This window comes from Terrapene carolina, unplaced genomic scaffold, assembly GCF_002925995.2.
Source record: "Terrapene carolina triunguis isolate 2854851 unplaced genomic scaffold, T_m_triunguis-2.0 Scaffold67, whole genome shotgun sequence".
NCBI classification, from domain to species: Eukaryota; Metazoa; Chordata; order Testudines; family Emydidae; genus Terrapene; species Terrapene triunguis.
This window is the reverse complement of record NW_020664418.1, coordinates 33,010,089-33,027,426: the sequence shown is the minus strand read 5'-3', so window position 1 is coordinate 33,027,426 and position 17,338 is coordinate 33,010,089. Positions and strand designations below refer to the sequence as shown.

Genomic DNA, 17,338 nt, shown 5'->3' with positions numbered 1-17,338 from the left:
TAAACGCATGTCTAGGAGCCTTCTCCTGCTCCCATTGATGTCAAAGCTTCATTGGACTAGGGTTGGGATCTTGCTCTGTTTTTATTTTACAACTAATAAAGAAAAGTGCCTTTTTTATTCTTCTGAGCATGTGCTTTTCTTTTTAGGCTTGACAGGTGTTTTAGGATTGGGGCTTATTTCTCCTAATGCTGCTTTTACTCAAATGGTGACCACATTCGGTCTCGCTGGACTCGTTGGCTATCATACTGTCTGGGGTGTCACACCAGCCCTGCATTCACCCCTCATGTCAGTAACAAATGCAATTTCTGGTAAGTGCGCTCCTTTCTTCTCTTGTGTGTTTTATTATGAGAGATTTAGGGTCAAAATCTCTGCTGGGACACTTATACAGATGGGGAAACTGAGACACAAAGGGGGTAAGTGACTTACCCAAGGCCAGAGAGTGAGTTACTGTTATAACTGGGATTAGAAGTCAGGAGTTCCTGCCTCTCAAATCCTTGCTCGGTGCTCTAGGCAGTTCTACCTTTAGTTTTTACTTATATCCCCAGTGAAGTTCCCCACAGAGAACTCACTAGAATCACACAGCCCAAGGGCTGAGTGAGAACCATCCCTTTTAAAGATAAAGCCAATCTATTGGCTATTCCAATTGTATAACAGATACAAATATCTGTGTGAGGGATGATAGGATGGGGAAGAATGTCACACAAATCATGGCAATTACAAGAAGTGGGTATGCCTAGCATCACTGTATAAGGCACATTGTAGGCTCTATTCCTTTCCGCATCCTTTTTCTCGCTTTGATCTGTGTAGGGGCCAGCTTGTACCTGGCCCTTTTATAGCTGTGTGTGTGGGGGAGAATGCAAGGAGTCTGGTACTACTATAATCTCTACACTTGGCGGGGAGGAAGTATAGAGACTCTTCTCTTATAGGGTAGGTCTACACTGCATCCTCCTTACGTCAAAGTATAGAGTACCTATTGCACGCCACACACACATCCCACAGCACAGGTACAAATAGCCATGTAGATAGTGAGGCACTGTTTAGGTGAGTAAAGACATGCCCGAGCCCTAGGGTATATACCCTACATGGCTCTCTATACACCCAAGCCATGACTCCCTCTTCTACACCGGAGTTTTTAGCAGTGTAGTGACCTACTGCTGGAGCCTCTCCCTGCTACAGGGGACTGAGAGGGGAGCATGCTGCCTTAGCCAATCGGGACCCTTCTCCTGCACACCTGGGAGCTCTGGGAAGGAAGGCACAACCCCTAGTTTCCATCGGCCACTCCCTACTTCCCCCCCAAATGGCCCTGTGGGTTCAAGGCACAGTCTAGCCCCTTGACTATAGAGAGTGTGTGTATTCCTACATGCCTGCAAAGCACCTAGCACACACCCTGCATGGTGTGAATGATGAATAATAGTATAATAGTGATCTTACAAGTAGTGTGCTGTACCTTCATAGCTGGGCAAAAACTGAATTTCTTGGAACCTAGACCACAGCTAAGATTATCGAAATGTGTCTTCACTCAGCTTCCTGAAGAAGTGAGATGCAATACTATCTAAATGTGATGGATTTCATGTGGTAATAACCTTAGCAATACTCTGCTGATATTATTTACTAATCATGGTTTTTAGGTTATTTTAGGTTGGGCCCCACTGTGCTGGCACTGTTCAAACACAGAGTAGCAGACAGTCCCTGCCCCAAAAAGTTTATAGTCTCAATAGACCAGACAGGCACTGGGTGGGGAAAGGGCTAGAACACACAAGCAGAGTGAACAGTGTGATGGCAGCAAACATCATGTTAGTGACATAATCATTGGGGGTGGGGGTAGTTAGGAGGCGATTAGGGCCGGCTCCAGCATTTCTGCCGCCCCAAGCAAAAAAAAAAAAAAAAAAAAAAAAAAAAAACCAAAAAAAAAAAGCCGCGATCGGCGGCGGCAGTTCAGCGGCAGGTCCTTCGCTCCTAGAGGGAGTGAGGGACCTGCCGCCCCGGAATTGCCTCAGGTGCCGCCCCTCTCCCTTGACCGCCCCAAGCACCTGCTTGTTCAGCTGGTGCCTGGAGCCGGCCCTGGAGGCGATAAGCTAAATGGAAAGAAAGGTGAGGAGAGAGAGGGTGAAGGGAAAAGGGCAGGGGAGAAGAGAGCAAGAGGCAGGTGTGGAGAGAAGTTGAGGTGAAGAGACTGCGAGGGAGAATTGGGAGAGGATGGGAGCAAACGGGCACAGAAAGTCCAGTCAAGACCATAGAAAGTTCTGTGGATTGCGGGAGGTCCCTGCTTTGGCTGCTTCTGCCCCTACCGGCTGTAGTTTCTCGCTGGTTTCTTCCTTTCTGCCGCTGATCAATTATTTATTAATTCTTTGTATGTATTTTGTCATCAAGTATTGATTTATTCTGTTTTCTTTAGGTCTTACTGCTGTTGGAGGTTTGGTTTTAATGGGTGGATCTTACCTTCCTTCTAGCTTGCCTCAAACATTAGCCTTACTAGCTGCATTTGTTTCTTCTGTCAATATTGCAGGTAAGCAATGTTTTCCTCTATATCTTATGATGAATACCTGTGTATGCTGACTTTATAGGAAATATTATACATTTCTGTACATTGGTGCATGACATTTCTGTGCTCTGTGAAATGCCAGCTGCTAAAATGGCTTCTAAATTTGTACTTGCAAGTTTTCGCACACTAAAAACCTTCATTTACACTCAGACACTGGATTGTGAGACATTTAACTACCCTATGTGCACACACACGCTGTTCACATTTGCCAAAATGGGCATGCCCAACACTGCATGTGCAGATTTAGAATCTGGACTGAGTCCTTGTTGAATTAAATTATAATTTGTTGAAGCTGAACATTTTACAGGCCAGAGATTTTGTCTGTTGGCATTTTTGTGTCTGAATTTTAATGGACAAGGAAATAGACAAACTGATAAACTGGACTATACTGTAAGCAAAGTTGGAGGCCAGGAGAAGGTCCCTTTGAAAATTTGGCTCTAGTGGTATTTTAATTCCCACGGATTTGTTGCACACAACCTTAAATAGATTAACTTGATTTTCTAATAGTAAATGCCTATGTGGAAGCTTATGTTAGGAGTAACAGTTTCTGTAGCAGAAATAAGTAGCTACTGTAAAGCCTCTGCTCTAAGAGAACACAGTAAAGGGTAAACACTATCACATTTTACCCATTTGGGGGAGGGATAGCTCAGTGGTTTGAGCACTGGCCTGCTAAATCCAGGGTTGTGAGTTCAATCCTTGAGGGGGCCATTTTGGGATCTGGGGCAAAATCAGTACTTGGTCCTGCTAGTAAAGGCAGGGGGCTGGACTCAATGACCTACCAAGGTCCCTTCCAGTTTTAGGAGATAGGATATCTCCATTTATTTATTTATTTATTTACCCATTTCCCTCCTCAACCGCAACACTGTAGATATTTCTAGTATTCAGTGTGACTAAAGTTATACACCTAAGACAATAATAAGGTACCTAAATAAAAAGAACGAGGAGTACTTGTGGCACCTTAGAGACTAACATATTTATTTGAGCATAAGCTTTTGTGAGATAAAGCCCACTTCATCAGATGCATGCAGTGAAAAATACAATAGGAAGATATTCACAGAGAACATGAAAAAATGGGGGTTGCCATACCAACTCCAGTGAGACTAATCGATTAATGTGGGATATTATCAGCAGGAGAAAAAAAAACTTTTGTAGTGATAATCAGGATGGCCCATTTCAAACAGTTGACAAGAAGGTGTGAGTAACAATAGGGGGGAAATTAAGCATGGGGAAATAGTTTATAGTTTGTGTAATGACTCATCCACTACCAGTCTTTATTCAAGCCTAACTTAATGATGTCCATTTTGCAGTTTCTCGTTGAAGTCTGTTTTTGAAGGGGTTTTTTTGTTGAATAATAGCCCACGAAAGCTTATGCTCAAATAAATTTGTTAGTCTCTAAGGTGCCACAAGTACTTCTCGTTCTTTTTGCTGATATAGACTAACACGGCTACCACTCTGAAACCTGTACCTAAATAAGTGGCCTGATTTTCAGAGGTGATGAGCATCTGGCGCTCCCACTGAGGTCAAAAGGACCTCAGCATCTCTGAAAATCAGGTGAAAAGACAGGTACCTAATAATGAACGTGGATGTCTAGCTTTTCAGGCACTCAGCTTTGGAAAGCTTCAGCCTACAAATTTCACTGAAATACCTGTGTGCCAATTTAACTTGGATCAGACTCCATGTTGTTAAGAATTAGAGTTCTATTACCAGATGAAAAGCTGTATTTTTTCTTCGAGAATGTTGCAGTTCCAGTGGGAAGCTAAAATATCAGCAAGGGAATAGCTAGGAAGGCTTTCAATAATCTCTTAATCAAGTATTAACCTAACACTTGAAATTGGAGAGTATGTGCCATAGTATATGGTGCTTATATGGCTCCCATGTCGGTAGTATTCGAGCACCTTATAATCTTGTTTTAATGCTTTTATCCTCTCAAAATCCCAAAATCCCTATGAGGCTGAGACGTGCTATTGTCCCCATTTTACAGCTGGGGAACTAAGGCACAAAGAGGCTAAAGCCCAAACTTGTAAAGGTTTTTAGGCATTGCTTCACTCAAAGTTGCAATGCCTAACTGATTAAAGGAGCCTAAATCTCATTTTCAAAAGTAATTTAGATACGTAAGAGCCTCACAGACTGTTAGTGGGATTTTGGCTCCTCAGTGCCTAAATCCTATTGAATATGATATTTAGGATCCTAAATCTGTTAGGAGTTGCAATGCTGAGCCAACCCAGTCCAGGTTCAGGGGCATATGGTTGGGGGAAGGCTCCTTGCACTTTCCTCGCTCACTTACACACCAACAGTAGGGCTGGCCACAGTCTGACCCCTAATATTATATTAGCTGTATGGAACTTCTCCAGCCTCTCAATGTCACTGTGCACAAATCAGTCCTGATTCATTTGAAAATTATTTTTTACCTTTTCTGAAAAGTTGAAGAATGAATGAAGAATTCTGCTGGCATTTTAATTATGGCACTTTAGAGAGAGGAATGTTTTGGGGATAAAGTGCCCGAGGAGTGAATTCATAACACCAGAGGATTACTTTCTCTAGGACATTGAATCAAATTCCATGGTTGTCTGTCTCTTTCTCTCTCTCTTGCTTTCTCTATGTCAGATAGTTCTTCCTCCAGTGAATAAGGTTCATTCTTGTCTTGCCATGCTGTCTGTCCTCTGTTTAAAGAGCTTTCCCTGCCCAACAGTCGCCTTTAAATGCCCTGTTCTCCATCTGACCACTAACAGGCAAATCTTGTACCAGCTGTACAGCCTGTGTAACAGGGTTGGGCATTCATGCCAGCGCTGCAGAGGAAGGAATTTCCCTTCCCTCCAAGCCATGGGGCAGCAGAAGAGCTGGTTCATGATTTCTATTGCAGTCTCATGATCGCAGTACTCTCTGCTGCTCGTTTTATCTAACTCTGCAGGTCTGTGGAATAGCCAATGGATTCTCATACTCCCAGGCCCTCCAGTCCCTTCCATGGCCTGCCCCTACCCAAGTCTCCAAACTTCTACTACATTGTGGAGTTCAGCTTTGTAGTGTGCAGGGTGTGTAGGTCCCATGCATGGCCTCCCAGAATCCTCTCCACTTCCCTCTGCACTGTAGGATTACAGTAGTCCTGCTGCATCCAGTGTGACCTCAGAGGAAAGAGGGAGGTGGGATGATTTGGCCTTCAGAGCAGTAAGTTTGATGCTGAAAAATCTTATTAAAAAAACACAGCAGTTTAGTAACAGAACTGAATATTCTAGTTCTGCAAGGGACAGAAGAGAAGGCAGTTTGCTAACCACATTTGAGATAAATTTGCAACCAAAATAGTTTGCAGAATGCAAACATAATACAGAGATAACCCTCACCTGCTGTAAAGGAGTGTTTTTTATTTATAGGAATGTACATGCAAGGACTCCTGTCTTCTTATTCTTACAGTTCAAACGTATATTTCCCAACAGGTGGTTTCTTAATTACACAACGAATGCTGGATATGTTCAAACGACCTACAGACCCACCGGAATATAATTATCTCTATCTCCTCCCTGGAGCAGTGTTTGTTGGAGGATATGGTGCCTCTCTTGCCAGTGGATATAACATTGAACAGGTCAGGCAACATTCAGATTTATTTTGCTCAGTTATCAGGTTAGCAATCTAAGCAGCTAGGCTCAGTTGTGCTAGCAAAGCTAAATAAATGAAGGGCCTGATTCTGCAAATGCTTACAGCTGGCCTTAATAGTTACCAGTATATATAGTAAGGGACTATTCACTGTAATAGGTACTTGGCTCAGTATTTGCAGAATTGAGCCCCTAATTTTTAGTATTGGCCAAACTATTGACTTACATGGGCAAATATTCTCCATCCCTTTTCACTGGATCACGGACTCTCTGGTTTCCTAGTAAGCTGTCCACCACTAAGAGCGAGGAGAAAACAGTTTTATAGCCTTTCTGTATCCCACAGTCCTTATTCGAGCAAAACTCATTTCATTCAATAAAAGACCGCAGAATTTGGCTCTGCATTTCCATTCCATGATGGTCTATTTGTCCTTTCATGAGTTTCTTAAGGAAGGTGAAATACAGTCAAGTTACTGTGTCACCTTGCAGGGAAAAAATTGTGCATGTGTGAGTTTAAAAAAAAAGTTTGTTGAAATACAGCATGGAATTTCTGAATTAGACGGTGGTAGACGTAATACTGTTCAATACTAGCTTTTCTGAATCGCTTTTAAATAGTCACAAAGATCACAGACTGCACTTTACATCATTTCCCAGCATCCTAGCAACACAAAACATAACTACCTCCTCTATAACAAACCTCAGAATGTGCTCTTGTTGTGTAGAACAGAATCTTTAGACGTAGCTCTTTGCAAGAAGAAATTCTTCAATCGACTTATCAACTGGAGTGAGCAAAATTGGTGACCTAAAGAATATATGTACTTGCAGGGACCTCACAGAATCAGTTACTTGCCTTGGCATGACAGTAGTGTTTCTGCATTGGTTGAGAGGTTCATCGTGCTGTCCTGGCAAGATTTGGAAGACAGAATTTCTGTAAACCCTTTGAACAGGTTCTTTCTGCTTTAGTAAGAAACCCTCCTGCTCTCTTTTTTAAAATGATTATTATTTATTATTTGTTGAGCACCTTGAGAATGCGTGGCAGTTTACAGGCATAAAGGTATAGAAGGTCTCTAGCCTAAGGAGCTTACATTTAAACTGGATAGACAATGCAGTTCTGCTTGTGCAGTTGAATTAAGCTTCTTAAAAGATTTACTATTTCAACAAACTTTTTTTTTAAAACTCACACATACACATTTTTTTTCTAACATCTTTATTAATGACCTGGCTGTAGGTATAGAGAGCATACTGATCAGGTTTGCATATGACACAAAGCTGAGGGAGTTGCCAATACTTTGGAAATTCAAAGAGATCTTGATAAATTGGAGAACTGGGCTATAGACAACAAAATGAAACTCAACAAAGACAAATGTAAGGTGCTACACTTAGGGAAGAAAAACCAAATGCACAAATACAGAATGGGAGATAACTGGCTTGGCACCAGCACTGCTGAGAAGTACTGGGAGTTGTCGTGGATCACAACCTCAACATGAGTCAGCAATTGGGTGCTGTTGCAAAAAAAGCAAATGCTATTTTAGGTTGAATTAACAGAGGCATAGCATGCAAGTCACGGGAGGTGGTGGTACCACTCTACTGGGCACTGGCTTGGCATCAGTTGGTGTACTGTGTCCAATTTTGGTCAGCAATGTGTAGAAAGGATGTAGAGAAACTGGAAAGGATCCAGCCGTGAGTGACAAAGTTGATCAAAGGGATGGAATGCAAACCATATGAGCAAAGGCTGAAGTAACTGGGTATGTTCAGTTTGGAAAAGAGGAGATTAAGGGGGATATGATAGTGGTCTTCAAATATTTAAAAGGCTGCCATAAAAAAGATGGAGAAAAGTTGTTCTCTTTTGCCACAGAGGGCAGAACAAGAGGCAATGGGTTCAAACTACAGCATAGCAGATTTAGATTGAACCTCGGGGAAAACTTCCTAACTGTAATGACAGTAGGAGAATGGAACAGACTGCCTAGAGAGGTTGTTGAAGCTCCTTCACTGGAGGTTTTCAAAGGAGGCTAGATCACCAGCTGTCTTGAATGGATTAAACACAACAAATCCTGCATCTTAACAGGGGGTTAGACTAGATGACCCTTGCGGTCCCTTCTAACCCTATGATTCTAATTCACCTCCAAATTCTTAGCTGTTATTCTAAATACAGACACCAGAAGCTGAGTCATCATTTCATTTCTGAGATAGTCTAAGCAGCAAGCTATGGTTGCTGAAGACACTGAAAGAAAGTATTTTGTGAAGCAAATGGCCTGATAGTAATCAGAACCCCTAACAGAATTGAACTGGTCCTCTCTTACTAACCCTTAAGACTTCCCTCCACCCACAAAGGTGATCATCACCAAAAATCTGGAAAAACTGAGGTGTCAATTTTCATTAATTCTTTAAAGTACTTTAAACAAAACCATTTCAGGAAAGGAAGCTGATAAATATCCTGGAATTTATCAGAAGGTCATTTAGCAGTCACTAGGCAAAGTAATAGAGCTTATTTCCCAAACAGCTGTATCAGGGATAGTTTTTCATTGGGACCCCATTCTTTGAAGCTATACTAAACTAATAGTCTAGGATACCTGATACTTCGGTTAAAGGAATTAAACAATACAATTGGCTCCAGGAAATAATACACCAAAGAGTGCTGATAGTAAAAATGTAATATCTAATAAATATCTTGCTGAGCTACAGAGCAGAAGAAGAACTGGAAACAGTAGTGGATGTTTATAGCTTATTTTCTAGATACAAATAAATCAGTAGCTCAGTGGATGCTTCCTGGATTTGGACCTAACACCACAAGGACCAGGCCAATAGTTAGAAAGACATTGGGCCAAATTCTCTGCTGGTGTAAATGGGCAAAACTCTATTGAAGTCAGAGGAACTGCACCCATTTACTCCAATATAAAATGTGGCCATTAGGTGTTTCCCAAATAGTAACATATTTGAAAAAGTAAGATGTATGTTGGGGTTACGGATAGGATTCTAGAAGGAGAATTATCTGGTACTTTCTAATAGAGCTGCAAACCTGAATGTGCAGCCCAAACTGACACCATTAAAACTATTTTAGTGCTAGTCCTTCTAGCCTGTTGCCTGGATCCTAATTATGATATTATGTAGTCACATTTATAGTAACAACCTGCAAAAAATAATCTATGACAGGTGGTTGTCAGCTTCGGCTATTGATTTAGATGAATAGCAAACAGGTCCATTTGCAATGCTTCGGCAGTTGTTTGGTGGAAAAGGTCTCTTTAAAGCTAATCATTCCTGAATCCCAGAAAAGCATTTTGTACAAACAAAGCATTGTTTAGTCGACATATTTCTGCACCCTTCTTTGACATGCTTGCAAGCGCCCCTGTTGGCTACGCTTACTAGGGTAAATGGCCTTTAGAAATATTTACGCTCAGTATTGTCTCTCCTTCTCCCTTGTACAGATATGTGGGCACTATGCTGACAAATCAGAATGGCTTGCAGCAACCCGTAGCTAGTGCAGAAAGCAACCAATCACAGTATTCCAGAGCATCCCACCCTCCATTTATGAGAATCCCATTTTTGACTGCTCTTTTGTTTCTCCCAGCTATGAAAGAGCATTTTGGATATGTGTCTTTTGTAGGGGATCTCATTGTCATAATTACTGGGCAAACTGACCCCTCCTGGTCTCTGCAAGCACACCTTCTCTAGGCCTCATGCCATTGCCTGTCTCTTGGAGAGGAATCACACGATTGTCCCATCTCAGATTGGGCCCTGGGTTTCAGTCCCATGGTATTAACTATGATTTATCTGAGCAGGTCTGACTTATGCCAGACCCTGCAATTCTGTTCCTGCCAGGACATTAACAGTGGTATTCAGTTATCAAGCAGCCTCCTTAAAGCAAAGTATCATTTATTTAGAACAAAAGCATTTCAGGGAAAACATGTCTAAATAATAATAATAATAAAACAGACTGAACGCATATCAGGTTTTCCTCCTAAGGCTTACCATTCCCTAGATCTGAGGAAGGCCCAATTTCTTTAGATTCCCTCCACAAGTCTCTCTCTCTGTCATACTGTCTACTTAGCTTCTGTCAAGCCTCCCTCCTCCCCTTGCCATCCCCCCTAACCCCGGAAGGCTTTTGACTGTTTGATCTCCATGTTCCAAGCCTGGCACAACAAGCTTGCATCTTCTTTGGAGACATGATGCCTGGTCCTTGAAGCTGATAATTTTGCCCATTGTCTTTCAAGTGTGTGCATGGGTTTTCTTCTCTGGGAAGCCATTGTGTTCCTTCCCACAGCACAATATAAGTTAGATCAACACTTTCATAGAGGAAAATCTATACACAGTAACTTGCCCTCCCTGACCCAGTCACATACAATGTTCATAAAATTGTTACACCTCAGTATTCATAACACCGTTACATGTCAGCTCTACTTCTGCCACATTTAGCTCTTTGGATTTCCATTTTTGAAAAGCCCCTTTGAACAGTTCTTGAAAACTACAGCAAGCAAAGGATCTTGTGATGGCCTTTCTGGGCTTTTATGAGGGGGGTATGGAATGTCTTAGCTTCATTGGTTACTAGGTGATTAGAGAATGGTGGGTATGCAGCCTATATTCTTTTTGTCATTGTCACATTGTTTTAGATTCATGATTATCAATAGATTCAGTAATACAGGTGGGGAAAAAGTAACATTGAGCTTTTGTGCTGTGAAATAAAATCACCATGTGCTTTTCAAACACAAGAAAGAACACCACATGTTATTTATAAATGCATCATCATGTAGGGATTTCAGAACATTTTGTGAATCAAAACACTTAAGAATCAAAGTAACAGAAAATCAATGGGAATGATCTCAGAGCATTACAATCTCTAAAATGCAGTTTAAATGACTGATTTGATAAAATGTGTTTCTTCCCCACACAAAGAAACTGCTGATTAAAACCATTTAAAAACACATCCAATGTAAAAGATGGTAAATCTAGCAAAGATAATTATACTAAATTACTTTAAGCTTGAACTAATGTGTTATTAGTTTGTTACTCTAGGGAGAGAGTAGTAAGAACCCACACACATACACACTTGAAGATGAGTCACAATGGCAGGGCAATGACGACTAATGCAAGAAAATAGTAGTGCAATGGTTATGGAAATAACCAAAAATATGTACTCAGATATATGTCACTGGGGATTAAGGCTATGTATGTGAGAAGTTTAGTCAGTGTCACCGCTGCAATGTTTGCAGAGTGGTGTGACAGAGAAATACAGGAATGGAGAATCGAAAGGAGACAACTTAAGGAAGTTTCAGCACCTGGGGTTGAATAAACTGGACTCCTCCACTAATATGCAAAGAAGAAATCTTTCATATCTTAAACCATAATCTCTTGGCATTGAAACTTCCCCTCCCCCTACTCTAGCTGGGGATCCTGGAGGTTTTGCAACACCCTTATCCTCTACCAGGAGAGAAGACGGATGTGCAGTAATGCTGTGCACTATGTATTAACTTTTGCATTGTTTTACAGATGATATATTTGGGCTCAGGTCTTTGCTGTGTTGGTGCACTGGCAGGATTGTCTAGTCAGAACACTTCTAGACTTGGCAATGCCCTAGGTATGATTGGGGTGGCTGGTGGTGTAGCAGCTACACTAGGAGCACTGAACCCATCACCAGAAGTACTCGCTCAGATGTCTGCTGCCATGGCAATGGGTGGTACAATAGGTATGTACAACACATTGTACAATTCATGTAGCCTGACTTCATACCGCATTCATTAGTGGTTTATTAACCAATGAATAATTCTTTATTTATAATAGGATGAGAAAATACATTTGGAAAGTGCATTAATGCCTAAAGCTGGCAATCTTGACTAAGAGGAGAACTTAAGATGGTGAAGCAGATATGTACAAAGCTTATAAATTGTTTTTAAATTTGGTCACATGGCTTAAGCTTAAAACATACTTTTTATTTCTAGGAAGTATTTTACCTGAATATGCACTTGCTGGCAAGTTACAATCAAAGGAAATAGTAACCATAGTTCAAAATGGTGGCTGTCGTTATAGAGTTTATGATGACAGTATTTCCCAGAGGTTCCTTTCCCCATTTTCCAGAGCCTCCTAGATTACCTTTCGTGGCCTTGTTTGGAATCCTGAAAGTCTCACTACAGACAACCCTGCGGTGAATGTTTTTCAGTTGAAATTTCCCTTCATGTAATTCCAAAAAGCAGTGGAGAGCAAAATCAGGAAAATTTAAAATCCTCCTATTCGTTACTTATGCCTCTCCCAAATGTTCTTATTGCTAATAGTTTTGATAATAATAATAATATAATTAATAGGGTGAGGGGAGAAGGATTAGCAAGTATGTTCCTGGATCACAATATCTTTGAACGATTGGTCTGTAGTCAGGACTACTAGAACTGTAATGCCAGATCTTGGGTCTGGCAGAGGGTTTACTAATCTTCAGTGGTGGCCATACCTGTGTAGCCACATAGGATCCTTATAACAGGGTATGCTGACCCTTGTGGCAGGGTAGAAATCCAGCCCTGCTCTGTTCCACATTTCAGCCTAGAAGGAATGGAACTTTGGGAGTTGTAATCTCCAAGGAACATGGGAGTTGGAGGCCTGACAGCAGGAATGGTGGGAAAGAGCATTCCCAGCTTGTGAATGAGAACGCAATGTGCTCTCCCAGAGCCTCCAGGGGCATTTTGCTTGCCTGCTCCCTGTGGGCAGAATACATCTGGGAGATATGACTGATGCGCCCGCAGCATCCCCTCCCCAAGGAAGAGGTTGTGGCTTCAAAGCCCAAATCTGGCTCTGTTTCTTTTAGTCTGTTGTCTCAGAATGTTCTTGCAATATACTTTTGGAGGAGATTTAAATTAGGTTATAATTTCCTACAACTATTATGTTTCTATTGTATTGCACAAAAAGAAAAACAACATAAGAAAGAAAACAGTCCTCTGTTGCTTAACTGCCTGTTTATACTTCAAGAGAGGATGAAATACAATACAATTCTTTAATCTTGGATCTAAATCATTTCATTTTACAGGTCTCACAGTTGCGAAACGGATTGAAATCTCTGACCTTCCACAGCTTGTAGCTGCATTTCACAGTTTGGTTGGGTTGGCAGCAGTTCTTACATGTATTGCTGAGTATATGATCGAATATCCACACCTCGATGTTCACCCTTCTGCCAGTGTTCTCAAAACTGTGGCATATTTGGGCACCTACATTGGGGGTGTAACTTTCAGCGGTTCGTTAGTGGCTTATGGAAAACTGCAAGGTACTTTCTTCTTTGCTCTATGTCACGTTAAATAATTTAGCATGGGATTTCCAAAAGTTTCTATGGGAGTGAGGTGCTACTTCCAGTGGGAACTGGGTAGCTAACTTTCAGGTCCTTTCCAAAATCACATCCTTTTACAACAGAGTTATTTTGACAAGTTTGGTGGGATTAGGTGGCCAAAAGATGATATTAGATTGTTATTGGTGACAGCTTTCAACGAATCCTCTCCTGTAAATTTCCAGAGGGAGAATGAGTGCTTGTTTACACTCCCTCAGATGTAGCAAGGACTAAAGTCCTGAGAAGGACAAATAGGGGTCATAGAAAATGTGGTAAGAGCTCCTGTAGACTATATCTGGACCCATTATTTTCTTAGTTCCAATATGGCAATGAAAAGCTACTCCAGAGTGAAGTGCAAGGATTACGGCCATAAAAACGAATCAAATTGCTCAGTAATTTAACACTTGTGAAAAATAAACAAACCATTTCATGGTGCATGGCATACTAAAGACAGACAAGATATACATGTAAAAATATGAGTTTGAATAAAAGTGTTGATGTGGTACAATTCAAGTCCAACAAGGTGCATCTGCAGTAGTAGCATGACCAGTAATTATTGAAATAATGTCTTAAAGACCAAATGCTGTGGGTCCTGTTCAGTCCAAAATAGTTTTCAAGGATAAATAGTCACTGGGGCTTCTTATTCCAGGCAAGTATTTGGTCCCCATTAGCAGTGGCAGATTGATCCTACTAAATGGGAAGCTGCTCTGGCGCTGTCTGCCACATCCCATTTCATATAATGATAGGAATGATGTCAAGGGAATCACTGAGTATGAAAAATCCTGATGTGGTTGTTTGGGGAAGCAGTCTGATGGCAGGATCTCTCTTGGCTGACATTTAGGGCCAAACATGCTTCCTTGGCTCACAGCTGAAATGGGAAACTGTGTTGCCAGCCAGGGAGCTGAAGAGGCTTCAGGATGACCCTGGCTGGGTAAAACCAGGGACTGGTGCATGTGAACTGCTCTCCCAGAAAACTGATAATTGAGAGGAACCCCCATCCTCAAAGACTGTTGACTGGGCAGACCCCTCAATGACAGAGACAGGATAGCCAATAGGGCTGGAGGGTTGCCCAAAGGCTGTACACTCATATGTGGAAAAAGACCAGCTCCTGGGAGCTGAGAGTTGAATAAGAGCTGCTGGGAAATAAGGAGCTCCAAACAACCGATCCTCTGCCTTGTGTCTCCAATGGGCCAAACTTTCCTTTAGATAAATTGATCCACTGTGGAACCAGCATCTTTGGGCTTCTGATTCTGTACCTGCGCTGATCGCTTCTTTGGGGTTCCTGTACTTTAACATTAAAAATGTTTATATCATAAAATGACTGAATTGTTAACACCTTAGTGTTTGATTCCAGGTTTATTGAACTCAGCACCGCTCCTTCTACCTGGTCGCCATTACTTGAATGGCGGGTTGCTGGCAGCGTCAGTGGGTGGTATGGGGCTGTTTATGCTGGACCCAAGCTACACTACCGGCATGGCCTGTCTTCTTGGTGTTTCAGGACTTTCCTCAATCATGGTAAGCACACAAGAAAGCACTCTCTGAATCCTTTCAATGCAAACAAAAGAAATATAAAGTTCTTGCATTCATCTGCAGCTTCTGCTGAATGCCAGCAAAATAGAAGCTCTGCACATCAGCTGAAAAATTTGGTGTAATTGCGAGCACTCCTCAAAGCACTATGCAAAATATTTATGGTGCCCTAAAGAAATTCCATAACAAATCACTGCAGGATCCCACAAACCATAGTGCAAGGATCCAAAACATTTTAGCTAAGGGCAGTTCAGTAAAACAAGCTATTGTTTGTCTAGTCAGATGTATATGTAATCCTATACTCCAAACCACTGCTATAAATATGATCTGGTTTTGGAAAGATGTTTTGGAAAGAGACTAAGTGTCCAATCCTGTGAGATGCTGAGTGGGTTCAGCTCCTATAGTGTAAATGAGAATTCAGAGTGCTCAGCTCCTCACAGAATCAGACCCATTATGTATAACAGATAATCATGAAATAGCCAAGTTCTTGTACTCGGGTATTGGATGGTTTGTTTGTTTTGTTTTTTAATTAACAGGTTAGTAATAATGTCATTCTTTAAATGTGAGTTTCCTTTAGTTTTTCTTTCCATGGTGTCTATTAAATTGCAGGGAGTCACACTTACGGCAGCTATTGGTGGTGCAGATATGCCTGTGGTCATCACTGTATTGAACAGCTATTCTGGATGGGCTTTGTGTGCAGAAGGATTCCTTCTTGATAACAACCTGATGACAATTGTTGGTGCCTTGATTGGGTCCTCTGGAGCGATTCTCTCTTACATCATGTGTGTGGTAAGATGGCAACATATGTACTTGGGCTAACATGCTGACTTTGGTGAAACAAGTCTGGAGCTTCTACTGTGGGAACGTCTTAAAAAGAGACTGGATGGCCCAACTGATCAATTGCTAGTTTAAATCCAGTTCAAACTGGTCATAAATAATCAAAAGTTATTGCGGGTCTGATGACTATTTGGTGGGCTTTTAGAATTAGGATGTGGTACACATAGTGTTTAGATGCAAAGAGCAATTGGTGATCTCACTCCAGTTCCTAGAGATCTCAGAAACCACTACCACAACTGGCACTGACTGGCACTAGTATTGGCCTGGATGCTAAATTACTCTCACTGTTAGATGTGACCCTTCCAGGTCAGATTGGTGGGATTATAGTATGGGGAAGCTTGCACTGCTGCTGCCTGCCCTGTACATGGTCTCTGAATAAACAGTCTCTAGCATTGTCAATCCGTCATCTAACCTTACTTTAAAAAATGAAATAAGAAGTAGTATGGTTTGCTTTGTAAGCCCAGTACTGTCAGTCAGCATTTTGACAAGGACCAAAGAATCTGCAATGAAAAATCTCACCCAGTGACTGGTTTTGAGGAAACATGCTGTTTTATAATGAGCAAGAGGGGAGAAGTTCTTTAAACAAATCAATGCCTTTGTGGCTTTGTGAAAAGAAAAATGGTTAGAACATGACTGAAAAACATAAGAATTTCTCAAAGGCACATCTGAAAACCTTTGTTCAAAATGTATGGGTTCTATGCCAAGTGGGATACTGTAGCTTTCCAAATAGAATATTGAACTATTGAACCATTGCTGCATCGTCTTCGGAGTCTTGTTAAAGTACACTTTAATGAGCTGAACAATAATGCAGCTTGCCTTTCCAAACAAACGACATGAGGATTCCCATCAAATGCACTGTTTATTTGGGGGTTCTCTGAATGTAATCAGGACTATTGCTTTTGATCAATGCACTCATTTCATGTCTTCCCACTTAGGCCATGAATAGGTCTTTGCCAAATGTGATTTTGGGTGGATTTGGTACATCTTCTACGGGTGGAGGGAAACCTATGGAAATTGTTGGAACACATACCGAAGTCGGAATTGACCAAGCCATTGAAATGATAAAGGAAGCTAACTCTGTCATCATTACCCCTGGTAAGAGTTCAGATATTTTTGTATGCTTATTCAGTAATGCGCTTGTCAGGATAACTCAGTTATTGCACAACATTCTGCTTAGTTAGTTAAAGGAATGAGCAGAAATTATGACTGATAAAATATCTATGCAAAAATAAGGACGTCTAGCTAGGAAAGTTAAAGATTCTTGTGGGGATTTAAAAATTGATATTCTATGCATGGAAAAAGCTTGCTAAACTGGGGGAATGAAACGAAGATAGTGTAATCTACATCTCATTGGTATTAAAAAGCCCTAAGCTGATTTGTTAAAAAGCACCAAATACATTACAGGGCCATTTAGGAAAAAAGATCCATCTCATCCTCAGGTCTGCATGGATAGAGGGCCTGATTTCACCAGTTTTACACCATTTCATGACACTGAATTCTCATAGACTCATATGTGGGGTTCCGCAGGGGTCTGTTTTGGGACCGGCTCTGTTCAATATC

The 17,338-nt window shown here is 41.3% G+C and overlaps 1 protein-coding gene across 1 annotated transcript in view; it reads left to right on the top strand.

Moving 5' to 3' along the window:
* The window catches only part of LOC112102551 (NAD(P) transhydrogenase, mitochondrial-like), a 73,661-nt gene that overhangs the window by 45,120 nt on the left and 11,203 nt on the right, over window positions 1-17,338 (top strand). The window contains exons 11-18 of the mRNA XM_024193910.2: window positions 147-308; window positions 2,396-2,506; window positions 5,971-6,116; window positions 11,605-11,800; window positions 13,124-13,357; window positions 14,769-14,929; window positions 15,551-15,730; window positions 16,714-16,873. Coding sequence (XP_024049678.1) covers window positions 147-308; window positions 2,396-2,506; window positions 5,971-6,116; window positions 11,605-11,800; window positions 13,124-13,357; window positions 14,769-14,929; window positions 15,551-15,730; window positions 16,714-16,873 — 1,350 coding nt within the window. The remainder of the gene's footprint in view (window positions 1-146; window positions 309-2,395; window positions 2,507-5,970; window positions 6,117-11,604; window positions 11,801-13,123; window positions 13,358-14,768; window positions 14,930-15,550; window positions 15,731-16,713; window positions 16,874-17,338) is intronic.